General features: G+C 37.1%; 1 protein-coding gene across 4 annotated transcripts in view; it reads left to right on the top strand.

Annotated features, from left to right (window-relative positions):
- Positions 1-15,690, top strand: part of inpp4b (inositol polyphosphate-4-phosphatase type II B) — a 333,119-nt gene that overhangs the window by 183,265 nt on the left and 134,164 nt on the right. For all 4 annotated transcript variants that reach the window (XM_056456463.1, XM_056456462.1, XM_056456465.1 and 1 more), the window contains one exon: positions 12,768-12,898. In XM_056456463.1, the coding sequence (XP_056312438.1) occupies positions 12,768-12,898 (131 nt within the window). The remainder of the gene's footprint in view (positions 1-12,767; positions 12,899-15,690) is intronic.

Genomic DNA, 15,690 nt, shown 5'->3' with positions numbered 1-15,690 from the left:
CTGCTTTGACACAATCTACATAGAAATAAACGTGAACTGAATTGAATATTACTTTTGGTTCCTACTAAGGATGTCAATGGCTGCTTTTTTCCAACGTTCTTCAGAAAATTGTGTTTTTTGCATTCAACATGAAATCATATAAAGTTTAGAGCCATTTGAGTGTGAGTAAATGCTGAGAAAATATTCATTTTTGGGTGAACGGTCCCTTTAAGCAACCAGAATACTGATAGTTGAAGCCGGTGTCCACATTACTGCCGGTGTCCTGCATCTGAAGCCACTGTAGCTGCTGTTAATTACTATTCCTTTCACATTTCAGACACAAAGCCTCCGGTGATTTTAAAATGAACGCTGGCTGTAACGCACCATGAAATGAAGCTTTGGCCCTCCGTACCAACATCTACACATAATTCCTGCGTTCTCATCTCTAGAAAAAATAAAAAGGGTTGTGTTTTTTTAACTCCAATCCCTCTGCTAGATCTATTGTTTCAGCTGCACTCTTTATCACTGTGTCTTTCTTCCACCCAAACCCCAATAAAATATGAAACAGAAGTTTCCTCGGCTTCCTCTCCGCATGCGCTCTTTCCTCTACAAATCTCTTTTTTATTATCGCCGGCGCTCCACCCAAAGCACATTCTGATAAAGCGACATTACAATTCGAGTCGGAGCTTTTGAACAAAACAAGATGGTAGATATGATGGCTTTTTTTTTAAGTGGCTCCACAACTTTGGCAGACGGTCTTCTCAGACTTTTAACAGCTCCGGCTCGGCATGAAGGAATAACAATTTCTTTTCAGCTATTTTCCTTAGATAAGCATTGTTTGACAATGAGAACGAGAGCAGAATGGATGATTGCAGAGGCCTCGGAGAGATGGCTGCAGAGGAAATCGTGAAATAACCTGCACTTATTAGCCATTTGTCCTACTAAACCACTCAAGTAATGATTCTCTGTTAAAAAAACGTCACTCACTTCAATTTTTAAGTTAAACCAATTTAACTTTACAAGTAATTTTAACTTGCATCAATTAAGCTGACTTAAAAATCCAGGTAAAATCTGTTTATCTTAAAAAAAATAAGTTGAAACCTGACTAACTTTCTAAATTAGGTTAAAGTATTGTAAAAAAAAAACTGTTCATACATTTTTAAAATGCTAGTAACATATTTAACATGCTAGCAACATGGTAAAACATAATAGCAATGTGTTGAACGACTTTTCTCGATAAAGCTTTTCAACTTCAAGCTATAAAAAGTTACTTTAAACTTCCAGACGAGGTTTTGACAAGCCAACATCAAAGTTTGTCATCAAGCTTTACTCATGCAGTTGATAGCCTACTGTTTCCACTCAACATACAACATTCAAAAGCCCGAGAGCACTATAGCAAACCTCTACTTTGCATTGGAAATGCTAATTTTTCGTAATGACAGCTGGAGCAGACATGATCAAAACCTGACGATCATGTTCTGCAGCACCATTTCAGATGTTGAGCGTTTTAAACATCAATGGAAGCAAGAACGGCTGAATTAATGGCATATTTTAGGTTTTCAAAAGCATTTGACACTCTGGCTGAACATTTTTTCCCAGTGTGACTTTAAGGCTTCTATGAAAACATGTGAAATGAGCACTTTGCGGCAGTAACTTGTGATCTGCAGGTTCACTGTCGGGTCTGATGTAGCTTGCTTTATCCATCAATAACAACAACAACAAATCTGCTGTCTAAAACCTGCACTGCGCTCAGATCAATTCATCAAACACCCGGTGCTCTCGAATATATACTCTTCTAAATACTAAGACTTGACTCACCTGATGAGGGATATTGTTAAAAATATGCTTCAACTCAACTTTACAAGCTTTTCTGACATCCAGTAAGTACAAAACGAGCTGCTTAGCTGTGTATTTTCTACTCCTTTATTTTTATTTTTTACCATGAAGGAAGTTTTGAATTGGGATTGTGATATGTTCTCAAAAAATCAAGAAACATGGACTAAAAGCCACAATTTCTCTCATTTCAATTTCTAAAACTTTCAAATGGAACCACAAACTATTTATGCAACCAAATTCACTCATTGATCCCATTGACAGCATTTATGAATAGGTGTTCTCTTTACATGCCATGCTGGACACTTTTTTTTGTGCTTGACTCCTATGTTTCCATCCAAAAATGCTCATTAATCTTATGCACAAAACTGCAATATCCCATAAAGGTTAAAGTCTGAGTGAACTGGAAGTTGCAGAGACTTTTATTTCAGTTTGTTGATGTACTTTCAACTGAAATGGAATATTGAATAGGGGGTGGGGCTTACATTTTGCGCATCATTCCCTCATAACAGTAAGAGTGGGTATTAATATGCAGTTGCTATGGAAACTCTTGGGTTGACATCAACAGAGGGACCACCACTCCAAATGCAGAAGCAAATGCTCAGACTTTTATTGTTAATTACCAAAACTCTTTTTTTCAGTGGATTAACTTGCATGAAATTATTATTCATCTTAATATTAACAATATGACCAACATAAGTGGAGTCTTTTGTAGGCATGAGACAGTTCTGGAGGTAAAAATAAATAATATAGTAATAATAATACTGAACCAATGTGAAGACAGACTTTGGCTGAGGGATTTCAGAAAGACCAAAAACAACATTTCACATGTTTTACAAAGTGTTTACACTGTTAATACTGTCCCATTGCACCCATTTCTGACTATTTTGATGCATATAGCTGGAATTTATTCTGAAAATGTTTTTCCATCATAGTTTATGTGCATTTTTCTTATTGGATAAAAGTTTATCATGTTCTTATGTGCATAAAAAAAGTATGTACATCTTCATGGTTCCATTACATGGTCATGAATCAGAGGATGAAATTCAATACCTTTTAAGACCTTTTGGTTTAAACCGGTAACATTGGCAACATTTCAACTTACAGTATATTTAGGAAATACTGATTGTAAGAAAGCACAACTAAAGACTCTTAGCTTGTTATAACTCCTTATCAATACAATAATTATTTACCCCTATGAAAAGTTCATGAATGAGAGAAATACAAATAATAATAATTAGACGAATGATTAAAACTTTAGAGCCCCATTTAATACAATCCAACATATTCAACTATAAAGACACTGATGCATTGATCTTGATTTTTGTGGCCGACTGCAATTTTTTACTAGCAAATTGGCCGATTCCATATTTTAGAATATTAGAAACCAGATTTAGTTTTTTTAATGAGCATGTGACTTTTTATCTTCTGCCAGCACTTTCATCTTGATCCACACAAAGATTCAGCATAGGCCTATATTAGTGTAAACTGACAATATATTTAAAATATATTTAATAATTAAAAAAATTATTATGTAAAAACAATCAGTTGTTTTGTGAAATGATGCTTCATGAAACATAACTGAGCTCAACTAAAACATTGTTCATATTATGGTTATAATAGTTATGGATTTTTCATTAGTTTTAATTTTTATTTCGTTTTGACTTTTTGTTTTCAAATGAATCCAGTTTTAGTTTTTAATTAGTTTTAGTGTTAGTTTTAGTTTTAGTTTTAGTTTTTTTGTAAATAATAGAGATGCCACAATTCTCAATATAATATTGAACCTTTCGGTACGACATCCGTGGTTCAGTACGCGCTTGTGAATTGCGTTTTTTTCGGTTTTGCGTTTAAATAATTAATGTGCATTTTATATCTCCCCGAATTGACTGATTTTGTGTGCCTGTACGTCTATGAGCTGAGATGAGGAAACTCCCCTTGAGTAAATATTCAATCACTGTGTTCTAAAGTCAGGGGGCGCTTAACCATCATTCCACACTTTAACATGGCGAGAGGCGGTGAAGTGAGGCAACAGTACGAGGAAGCGTCAGCGTCTTTCAAATATGCAGTGTGAGGACATTTCGGCTTTGCCAATGAGTATAATGCCAAAGATAGAAAAAACTGTGAACAAAAAGTGACTGTGTGCAGGCATTGTTTTACACGTATAACCATGACTGCACATTTGCGGCGCCATCACTCAGCAATATCACTGAATGAAGGCAGGATAGAAGAGAAGGTAATGCAGTCCTCCAAAAAACAACAATCCCTCGCTGAATCCTTCCAGCAAACATACCCAATTGGTTCTGAGACACGCATAAAAATATTAAAGGCAGTGGGAATGTTCATTGCTAAAGATTTCCAGCCATTTTCGGTGATTGGAGATTGGGCTTTTGTCATCTTAGAAAAGCACTCGATCCGAGTTACAGACTACCGTCTCGCACTTTTTTCAGCTCCAAGATAATTAAGATGGTTTATTTATGTTTACTGAAGTACAAATATGTTTAATTGAAATGGTCAATTTATGTTTATTAACTTCACATGTGGTTATTTTCAAAATGCTGGAATTGATCTGTTCCCCAGTTTGTACAAAGGCTACCAGCAGCTGAGATTTCAGTGTTTTTTATACAATACACTAGGAACTAGTATACTTTTTTGACTTTTAATTAAAACAAAGGTGTATTGCAATAAATAGTTTTAGTATTTTTCTCCTTAACCTCTTACTGTTCCTATTGCCTAAGCATAGAACAACAAAAAAAATGTCAAGCCATCAGAACCAAAGCAAAACGAAAACCGTGTTAAAAAACCGAGGTATGTATTGTACCATAGGCTAACTGTATTGTTGTATCCCTAGTTAATAAGGATATTTGTTTGGTGCAAGATTCAAAATCATCAGAATAAATATTGTATAATAAAAACTCATCCAAAGATAAATTTTTTGAAACATGTATTCAGAGGACACATGACCACTAATACACCACTATCATCTACCAATCCTCAAATTCAAATAAGACAGCCCACAAGATAGCGGGCCTAAGTACAATATGTGTGCAAGGCTGCTTCTGAGGTCAGATACACATTAGTGAGGGGAAGTTGGGATCTTTAACGCGAACTGGATCTTTTGTGACAATCTTCCCATGTTTGGACTCAACATATCAAAATCCAGCAATCATCATTTCAGTTAGTGAAAACATCACCATGATCCAACCCAGGCTCATTCTGAAAATGCGAATTATGTCCTGGCGGCACATTTTTCTGCAGTTTTTGTTTTCGCGAATCCACAAGAGACCTCTGTGTATGCTTTTTCAGATCTCAAATTTCTCTCGCGAGTGCCATTCACGCCTGTTGTTCTCGTGTAAACCCACCAGAGGCTGCTATTGATTGACTTTTTGACAGACTGAGTGAGCAATGGATTGACTCGTCCACCCACTTCCCTAAACCCAACCAACACGTTTCAAAAGCAATCCAAAAAAAGAAAAGCCCTCGTCTGATTTTTTACCACGTTTTCAGATTTTACCACGTTCTCACGTTGCTATTAACTTGTTTGTATTTTTTGAATTCTGTTTTTGTGTTACCTGCTTTTTGGAAGCGTTCCTCATCAGACTCGAACACCGTCGTCGTGGTTGACTCCTCTGCGTCTCAAGTCCGCGGACATACATGGCGCGCTAACAGGACAAACTGGTTGCAGCCGGAATGCTGTCCATACGGAAGTAAGCCGTCAGCTGGTAAGCATGAGAAGGAACGGCGTCCCACCGCCCCGTGCGTTCGTTTAAAAAAATGAAATGCTGCCATGAAATGCAGGGCTACGTTTTCAGAATGAGCCTGTGTTGCCATGATCTGAACAATTACGTTTTGCAAACCAACTGAAGCACGATTCACTTATTTAAATTCCATTACGACTTTCTGTTATGAAATAGACTTACGTTTTGCCAGAACATCTCGGTTTACCCGCGCTGCAGTTGTTCAAGTTTAGTTCAGTCACAGCAGACTGTCATGTACTGTTTGTGTTTGGCTCACTGAATCACGTAAGTGCAGAATTATCGGTTCACCGCTTCTCAAATCTAAACTCAGTGTACTGTTCTAATAACTGAATAACTCAGTATATATTGGTTTATTTGGAGCCAGATGGAAGTATCAGGCATGTTAAAAAGTAAGTAGTTTGTGGATAAGAGTGCTTACTGGAGACGTGAATCGTTTCAAATGATTCAGTTCGATTTGGTGAACTAGTTCGACCGGTTCACTTAGAAGATCTAGTTAAAAAGAATGATTCCTTCGCGATCGCAATCACTAATACAGAAATAAAACCCATTATCGGTCATGTGTTAAATGAATGCTTTTTATTCTCTGCTTGGCTGGTATTTAATGCTGTCACCGTGTTGCTGTCATGTTCAGCTGTAATCTGGCCAATGGCAGCATTAGGATTACAGACTCCGCGCTGCCAGGTGTTTGACCCATCTGGCACCTCAAAGTAAATAGATTTACTTCTAAAAGGCGTACAGTATGTATTAAATACATTTATTTACAAAGATGAAAACGAAGGACTTTTTGCTATAATTTTAGTTCGTTTCAGTGAGTTTTGTATGTACACAACAGTTTCTTGATTCATATACTGAATATAAATCCTAATTCACTCTCTTCCAACAGGTGGCGCCTATAGAGCAGCAGGAATAATGGTGTTGCCTTGGTTACTGCAGAAAACAACGCAGCCTGATGTCAAATTTCATAAACTACACAGCGCCCTAATAATTGCAGATTAAATTCAGGCAAACTTTAGCACTCAACTAGGCATTGTATAATCCAAAATACCTTGTAAAATAGCAATTTAATACTCGTACAAGACTTTTAAGGGCTTTAAATTTCTCTAAATGGATTTATCAACTTTTAATACTTTTTAAGACCCCACAGACACCCTGATTAAGGATTTTTTTTTCTTGATAAAACAAAAATAGGTGGATGGAAACATGGCTACGGTGTGCTGGAGTGATGTTGTGTCTTTCATTTTGTCATATGAGGTCTGCCTCTTCACCAGCTTTACATTGGTTACGGGCTCTTATCTCTTCTTGCAGACTAACAGAGCCAAGTCTCGTTAATAAAAGGCTCAGGAATCTTTAATTGTGGAGGGACTTTCCAAAGGGAACAATGATTAATTTTCATGTAAATTCAAAGTCTCTGTGATACTTTAATAATAATTTCAGCTATGTGATTAGCATCTTCAAAAGAAGGCAAAGGTGACAAGAGCTGGAGAAAAGGAAAGGAGTGAGCAGAAAAGGGAGATTACTGTTTCTACTCTGTTCAAGATAAGAGCAGGTTCAGATGTGTTTTAAGTAATCCAAAATACTTCATAAAAGCCAAATTGTGCTGTTTTTGTGACAAAAGCATCACCAAGCACAAAATAATGAATGCTTTTGTAAAGAGATTAGTCCTGTTCTTCGTAATTGCTTTTAATGTGCATAATTACAGGTCGTTTTTTAATTAAAATGTTTAATGAATACTTATATTCAGCAAGAAAGTATTAAAATGATCAAAAGTGACAATAGAAACATTTATGATGGTACCACAGATTTTTATTTCAAATAAATGCTGCTCTTTTAAACTTTCCATTCATCAGACAACCTGAAAATATATTCCAGTTTCAACAGAAATGATAGGGAATCGCAGCTATTTCGAAACGGATAATGCTGTGTATTTAAACACCAGGTCAGGTTATTAGATCTCCATGACGAATAAAAGATATTTTAAAATATATATTACAAAAGAAAATAGCTGTTTTAAATGGCAATAACATTTCACTGTTTTACAGAATCGCCAATCAAGTGAATACAGGCTTGGTGAGCGGAAAATATTACTAGCACAAAACTTAAAGTCCAATTATACGCAGTGTCAATTTCACCTGCTTTTGTTCACCCGACTGCATCCTGAACATAATTAAAAATGCAAACATCATTTATAATCCTAATTAAATAAAGCAATATGCAACATTGGGGTAAGCATAACATTTGCTGTCTGAGGTCTGACATGTATATATGGGCTTGTATTTGTCTGGAAAAACAGAACATGTTTTTTCTTTCATTGTGCTACTTCTCCAGGTATTTCCACATATAAAACTGCTTTGCTCTCAGTCTTGGGTTTCAAAAAAAAAGTTTTAACCTTTTACACACAGTGGCGCTCATCAATGTCAGTTACAAAGCAGTGGACCAATCAGAACTTAGAGGCGGGGCAAGTATTGCAAGCTTGTGTTTACAATAGCAAGTTGGCATGACGACGTCAGTGGCGGTTCTCGGGGGTGGGGGCTGGATGTGTGCGGGTGTGCCCCCGTCTCAACAAGCTTGGCCACCCTAAATTTGGACGTGTATTTTTTGTGCCAAACGCCATATGGCTCGTTTCCACTGACTGGTACGGTACGGTACGGTTCGGTTTGGTACGGGTCACCTTCATCAGGCTTGCGTTTCCACTAACAAGGGTACCCTTTTGGTGGGCGTGGTGTATGACAGAAAGTTTCAGTCGACGTCATTCTAGCTCGAGGAAATGTCTACAATAAAGCTGTACAGGTCACTCACATATCATATGAGAAGCACTTCTCACAAAACAGATGCTTCATAAATAAAATACTTGTGTAGAAATGTTTATTACTAACTTTTCAATGAACATGAGTTGATTATAACTGCAGATCAATGACAGTGCGGAACAGCCTACTGTAACGTCTGTAATTATATTAAATAACTAAATAAATGAACATATATAAACACATACAGCCCCTTACAGTCTCTGTTATGTTACCAACTACAGAAGAACTACATAAAGTAGACATTTCGCCCGTATTTAATGTGCTCCTTTTTTCCGGCTTCTCCTTTGTTTCTTCACGCTTCACTCTCGCGTTTGTCAGTGTCTGACAGGATCGGGTTTCAAAAGCACGTCAATAATCAAGCGCAGGTTATTATCATCAGCTCATGAAGTTTGTTATTTCAGATGTAATGTTAGACGCGCGCGAGCGCTAGCAAGAAAGCGAAACCGCTTGCGCCTCAGACTGGCTCGTAAAAAACTACGGGGCACAGGGTAAATCTGCTCTTCTTCTTGGATTTGTGGCTGTTTATCAAGACGACGACAAGGTTTGTTTGAGCCCAGATCGACCATGGCTCGTAATTATATGTATTTATAATTCCGCTATAATCTCTCGCTGTGTTTTTCAAACATGGCGGGTTTTTTGTTTTCATTCTGGCTTGTTGCGTAAGCGAATGAAGTATCTCTGTAAACCAATAGCGTTCAGCTGTGCGTGTGGCTCCGCCTTTGGGTACCCTTTCTCATGTTTGGTACCCTTTCGAAAGGGTGCCGAAAAAGTGGTACGGTACGGTTCGGTACGCTTTTTGACAGTGGAAACGGCCATAAAAGCGCACCAAACCGTACTGTACCACTCAGTGGAAACGGGCCAATAGAGAAGCGGGATCAGCCATCGGTGGCAGACTGCGGAGATATGACTGAGGCCTCTCTCGTGCGCTCTTAGTGTCGCGCACACTCGCTCTCTCTACTTTCACGCGCACTCTCTCTCGGTGCTTTTGCACGCACTCGCTCTGTCTGTCAGCATCAGTTCCCCACATTCGCCAGAAGTTAACCCCCAAATTGACACAGCTAATAAAAAGATTGAGTCATGTTCATGTTGTGAAAAACTAGCAAAATGTCCACTGTTGATTATATTAGACTTCTGTTTTCAATAGCGATTTTAACGCTTTAATTAGAGGAAGTCCTCGGCTCTGCATAGACTATTATTAATCAGAAATTGAGTGTACATAGTTTTACGCTCGGAAATGCAGTCTTGAATTTACTAACAGTTGGCAAGTAGAAGAGAACAGATGTAAGACATTGATAAAGTTTAGTTTTCAGTCACGCTCATGTCAAAGTAATATTCAACTCGTTTAGGTTTGCCTTCATTCATTTTTGATTCAGTAGAGACATAAAGCACGAGTCTTCAAACACTTGATTTATATACAACACGTTTTTAAACATTATAATTTAACTCATTTCTAATAACTACTTTTTTTATTTTTCTCATGGTGACAGTCAGTGCATAATATTTCACGAGTTATTTTGCAATGCAACAATAGTTGTATACTGACAAGCCTTTAAGTGTTCTAGTCTTTGATTCAGATTAAAGTGCAATTTAAAGACTTATGTTAACTAGGAACGTTGGAGTAATTAGGCAAGTTATTGTATAACTGGTTTGTTGTGTAGACAATCAAAAAATATACAGTATTTTTTTTTTTATTTAAAACTGCTTTTTCTTCAAGAAATAAACTATAAGTAATAATACCTATTATGACTCCAGACAAATTATTTTTGTTTTGTAGGAAATACGGTGAAAATGTCCTTTGTTTTGTTAAAGATCACTTGGAAAACATTAATTGAAATAAATGGACTTCAACTGTGTCTGTTAAAGTTTACAGGTGCAAAAATGTGCCTTGATGTACATGAATGTTAGAAATGTGTTATCCTACAATACAAAGTTACTTGTTAAATAAATTAACATGGAAGACTATTTTGAGTTTAAATTATTTAATTATCTTGTTTATGAAGACTGCAAAGTGATGTATAAAAAGAAATGACTTTGAATACTTGTTTAAGTATTTTGTGATGTATGTTAAAGTATGCCCCCTAAAAGTACAAGTGGATCCTACCCTAGTTACTCTGGTCTAGAACCGCCACTGGACAACGTTGGCATGTTTTATTTGATGTTAGCCGTGTCTCTTTTCAGAGGCTGCATCCTCTGAAGGATGCATTCGAAGGGGCTGTGTCATCGCGGCACGACGAAGGCTGTCTCATTTCAAAAAAATTGAAGGCTCCTTGAAATGCAGCCTCTAAATGTGTCCTTCGTTTCCCAGGTAATGAAGGACACAACCGGTGGATCCTTTGCAGCCCGTCCCAAGATTCATTGTGATTCACGGTGATAACGACAGGATGTTTTTAAAAAGAAAACTCCGTATTAAATGTATGAATTAGGTTTATTTTAATTGGAAATCTAAACACATGTTAATAAACAAAAAGAGTATGATATGTCTTAGTAAAGAGTGATTTTATTGACAGTTTACATTTTTATGTGTACATGTATGGACCAAAGGAAATATATTTCCAGCTTTTGTAGATCTTGCTTTGCCTTCAGATCACTTAAAATAATATTTAAAATCACTTTGGGGAAAAAGTCGTTATAAATTTTATTAGCGCTTAATAACAGCATGCTATGGTTGCTAGGTGACGAGATCTGTCCTCTGTAGGCTAGATCAAAATCCTCAGTTCGGCCTGTGTGGACTTCGAAGGACTCACCTTTGAAGCCTGCATCCTTCGAAAGATGCAGCCCCTGAAATGAGACACAGCCGTTAATGGTGGAGGCGGCATTTTTTAAAACCATTCCCAAGCTCTGCATCAGATGTAACAACGTATTCTGTGTGAATGTGCCCTAAGAATGGATATACAGTTGAAGTCAGAATTATTAGCCCCCCTTTTCATTTGATATTATTTTTTTTATATTTCCCAAAGGATGTTTAACAGAGCAAGGACATTTTCACAGTATGTCTGATAATATTTTTTCTTCTGGAGAAAGTCTTTGTTTTGTTTCGGCTAAAATAAAAGCAGATTTAAATTTTTTTAAAAACATTTTATAACTTGCCTAATTACCCTAACCTGCCTAGTTAACCTAATGAACCTAGTTAAGCCTTTAAATGTCACTTTAAGCTGTATAGAAATGTCTTGAAAAATATCTAGTAAAATATTATTTACTGTCATCATGGCAAAGATAAAATAAATCAGTTATTAGAAATGAGTTATTAAAACTATTATGTTTAGAAATGTGTTGAAAAAGTCTTCTCTCCGTTAAACAGAAATTGGGGAAACAATAAACAGGGGGGCTAATAATTCTGATTTCAACCTTAAATGTACTATATTTCAGGATCAAAATGATTTTATAAGTATTTTTTTTAAGTTTACTTGAAAAAATTACATTTTTTTCTTACATTTCTGTTTTACTTAAGTTTGTAAAAGTGGTAAGAATTGTGTTGGGACAACAAGAAGGAATTATGTGGAAGCCAGCATTTTGTACAATGTATAATTGTTCTACACATTGTGTTAACATGCTACTAATATTGATTAACATATTGCTAAATGTTGTATTAGACATTGCAAACGTGGCTAATATGTTTTAGTTTGTAACACTTTTCCAGCATATATAGGCAATTTGTTATAGATGAGTTAAAATCAACACAGGCTCATTGTGAAAACATACCCCCATATACATTTCTGGAGATCGTGAATTATGTTGCCAGAGCTACGTGTGGCTGCATTTCATTATTAAATCGAACGCTACGGGGGGATATGACATCACCGATGGCTTCTGTTTCTTTTTGCGCTACCAGCTGACCATCTACCTCCATGTTGATGGCTTTTCTGCCTGTACCAGTTTGCCCTGTAGCTCGCCATGTATGCTGGCGGAATGTGGTAAGATCTGAAAACGTGGTAAAAATCAAGCGAGGGCTTTGCTTTTTCTGGATTGATTTTGAAAAGACTATTGGTTTGGTTTAGGGAAGTGGGAGATTGGGTCAATCGGTGCTTTTGAAAACACTACTGGTTGGGTTTAGGGAAGGGGGTGAGTGGCTGTATCAGTCAGTCAGTCAGTCAGTCGACAGCGGCCTCTGGTGGATTTACAGGAGAACAGCAGGCACGAATAGCACTCGCGAGAGAAATTTGAGATCTGAAAAAGCATACACAGCGGACTCTGGTGGATTTGCGGAAACAAAAACTGCAAAAAAAAAAAAACACACCCCCTGGGATGTATTTCGTGATCTCCAAAAATGTATACAGGGGTACATATCCATATTTTTCACCCCCTCACAGGAAGCTTAATTTGGGTGAGTTTGGATGTCTGATTCCAAGTCATTCCAACGAAATAATGATAGATTTTTGTTTGTGTGTGTGTGCTGTAGGATACAGGAGCTGAAGGATCTGGGAGAGCTTTCTCCACACTGGCACAACCTGCGGAAAGACGTGATCTCTCGCTACGAGCAGATCATCAAGGAGTACCAGGACACGCTGGTGGAGCTGGAGAAACTCACAGGTAAAGACCACTGATTAAGTGAACCACACACACACACACACTCACAATATTCAGCGTTTCTCATTTTACATGCATGAGAATTTTTCCAGAGCAAACAGTTTTTGCAATTTGCATGCCACATCACACAATTGATCAGCAGTGCTGGTTGTAAAAGTCTGTTTTTTTTTATATCCAGCCACGTTCATGCAGAATTTCTTAGTTCATCAATTTTTTATACACAGCTCACAGTTTGCTGTCACATTCAATGCGACGTTAAACTTGCATGGCTGCACATGCTACAGAGGAACAAGCAAGCGCAGAGGGCTTTTATAACTGCCTTCTATTGCATTAGGACGTATAAAGCTTGTTTACAGTAAACACATATGTGTCACATTCAATCAGATGATGTGCTGTAGTGAACCACGCATTGTTTTCCCCAGCAATGCAACCATTTCAATTCATTTGAAATTAACTGCAAATGTAATCATGCTAATTGCTAACATGTGTCCAGCATATTTATATACATGGCTTGTGTTTCAGTATGTTGCAAGCACACTTTAACACATTGTCAGCATGTTATTAGCATGTAATACGCCAACTGTATAGCATGATTAACATTGCTTTCCTGGCATGTTTAGCACATTCAAACCAGGTTTAATACATAACAATCTGGCTAATTTTGTATGGACGAAATAAGATAGCAAGAAGCTAGCATGTGACTAGCAAATTTCGCACATTATTAGGGTGTGACTAGGATGTTTATCATATAACGAGCATGTTTATCACACATTGATTTCATGTTTAACACATTGTTAGCCTAGCATGTTTTAGCACATTAATAGCATGTGTAATGGATCCAACTGATTTTGAATGGACTAAAAAGCTAACATGAAACTAGCATGTTTAGCTAATTACTAGTGTGACTGGGATGCTTATCACATTTCAAGCATGTTTTGCACACATTGAGTTCATGTTTAGCACATTATTAGCCTAGCATGTTTTAGCACATAAATAGCATGCTTAATCTATCCAACTGAGTTTGAATGGACTAAAAAGCTAACATGAAACTAGCATGTTTTGCTAATTAATAGCCAGTAACTAAGATGTTTAGCCAGCATGTTTAGCACGCATTGATTTCATGTTTAGCACATTGTTAGCCTAGCATGTTTTTGCACATTAATAGCATGTGTAATGCATGCAACTGATTTTGAATGGACTAAAAAGCTAACATGAAACTAGCATGTTTAGCTAATTACTAGCGTGACTGGGATGTTTATAACATTTCAAGCATGTTTAGCACACATTGAATTCATGTTTAGCATATTATTAGCCTAGCATGTTTTAGCACATAAATAGCATGTTTAATCTATCCAACTGATTTTGAATGGACTAAAAAGCTAACATGAAACTAGCATGTTTTGCTAATTATTAGCCAGTTACTAGGATGTTTATCTCATTGCCAGCATCTTTAGCATGCATTGATTTTATGTTTAGCACATTGTTAGCCTAGCATGTTTTTGAACATTAATAGCATGTGTAATGCATACCAATCCAACAAATTTTGAACGGACTAAAAAAGCTAGCAAGAAACTAGCTTGTGACTAGCTCTTTTAGCACATTACTAGCTTGTGACTAGCATGTTTATCATATTACCAATGTTCAGCCAACTCATCTCAAACGGACTAAAAAGCTAACATGAAACTAGCATGTTTAGCTAATTAATAGCCAGTGACTAGGATTTTTATCCCATAGCTAGCATGTTTAGCAAACATTGATTTCATGCATAACACATTGTTAGCCTAGCATGTTTTAGCACATAAATATCATGTTTAATACATCCAATCCTTTTGAATGGACTAAAATGCTAACATGAAATTTGCATGTTTAACTAATTACTAGCCTGTGACTGGGATGCTAATCACATTGCCAGGACACACTGATTATTATAAATATTGTTTTATACCATATTTTGTTTTGTTTGTCATGACATTTGTCTAGCATATTCTAACACGTTGCTAGCATGTTTCTTTTTTGTTCTGGTATGTTGTTCAAATGTTTTAGCACATTGCTAGCATGTTACCAGAACAATGACAACATGGTTAGCATAGTTGATCTCATTGCTAGTATGTTACTAGCATGCTTTAGGATGTTGACAGCATTTTTTCTAGCATGTTGTATTAGACTACACGCATCTTTATGCAACAATAGCCATTCTGAAACGACCAAAAATATGAGGAAAACAAGTCTGGTTTTATACTCGTGTTCAGCGAGACAAACACACACACACAAACACACTGCACATAAGCTAAAATGACAAATAATACATTGCCGCAGTGCATTTTATAATAGCGATTGCCATATAAATGTTATATGCCTCCACCGGTTGACACATTGTCATCTAGTATATCCCATCATCCTGCCCAGCTCTAGCCTGAAAACATGATCCATATCATTGGAGAAACAGAACGGATCACAAAATGCCAGTATTTGTCAGTCGTGGCGCGCCTCACACCAACCCAAAATAGTCATTGATGATCTTGCCCTTCTAATCAGCCGAAACCCTGGTCTTCCAGATCAATGGAGGCATTGCACAGGCTAATATTCAGCCCTGGAAGAGTGCAGGCTTGTGTTTGGCTGTTGACGTGTGTGTCCCTGAAGGAGCAGGTTGAGATCTGGGCTGATTCTGCCTCTCGACAGGAGCTAGCAAGTGCTCAGCTGCTGCATCGGCCTGTAATCTTGTTTGCCGTGTTACAGACGCTCTGCTCCCTCTCAGACATTCCCATCTGCCCTTTCCCTTGATACCATGGATATAC

The sequence above is a fragment of the Danio aesculapii genome, chromosome 1, assembly GCF_903798145.1.
Source record: "Danio aesculapii chromosome 1, fDanAes4.1, whole genome shotgun sequence".
Classification (NCBI taxonomy): Eukaryota; Metazoa; Chordata; class Actinopteri; order Cypriniformes; family Danionidae; genus Danio; species Danio aesculapii.
Note: the sequence above shows the minus strand (reverse complement) of the source record. Positions and strands in the feature narration are given on the sequence as shown.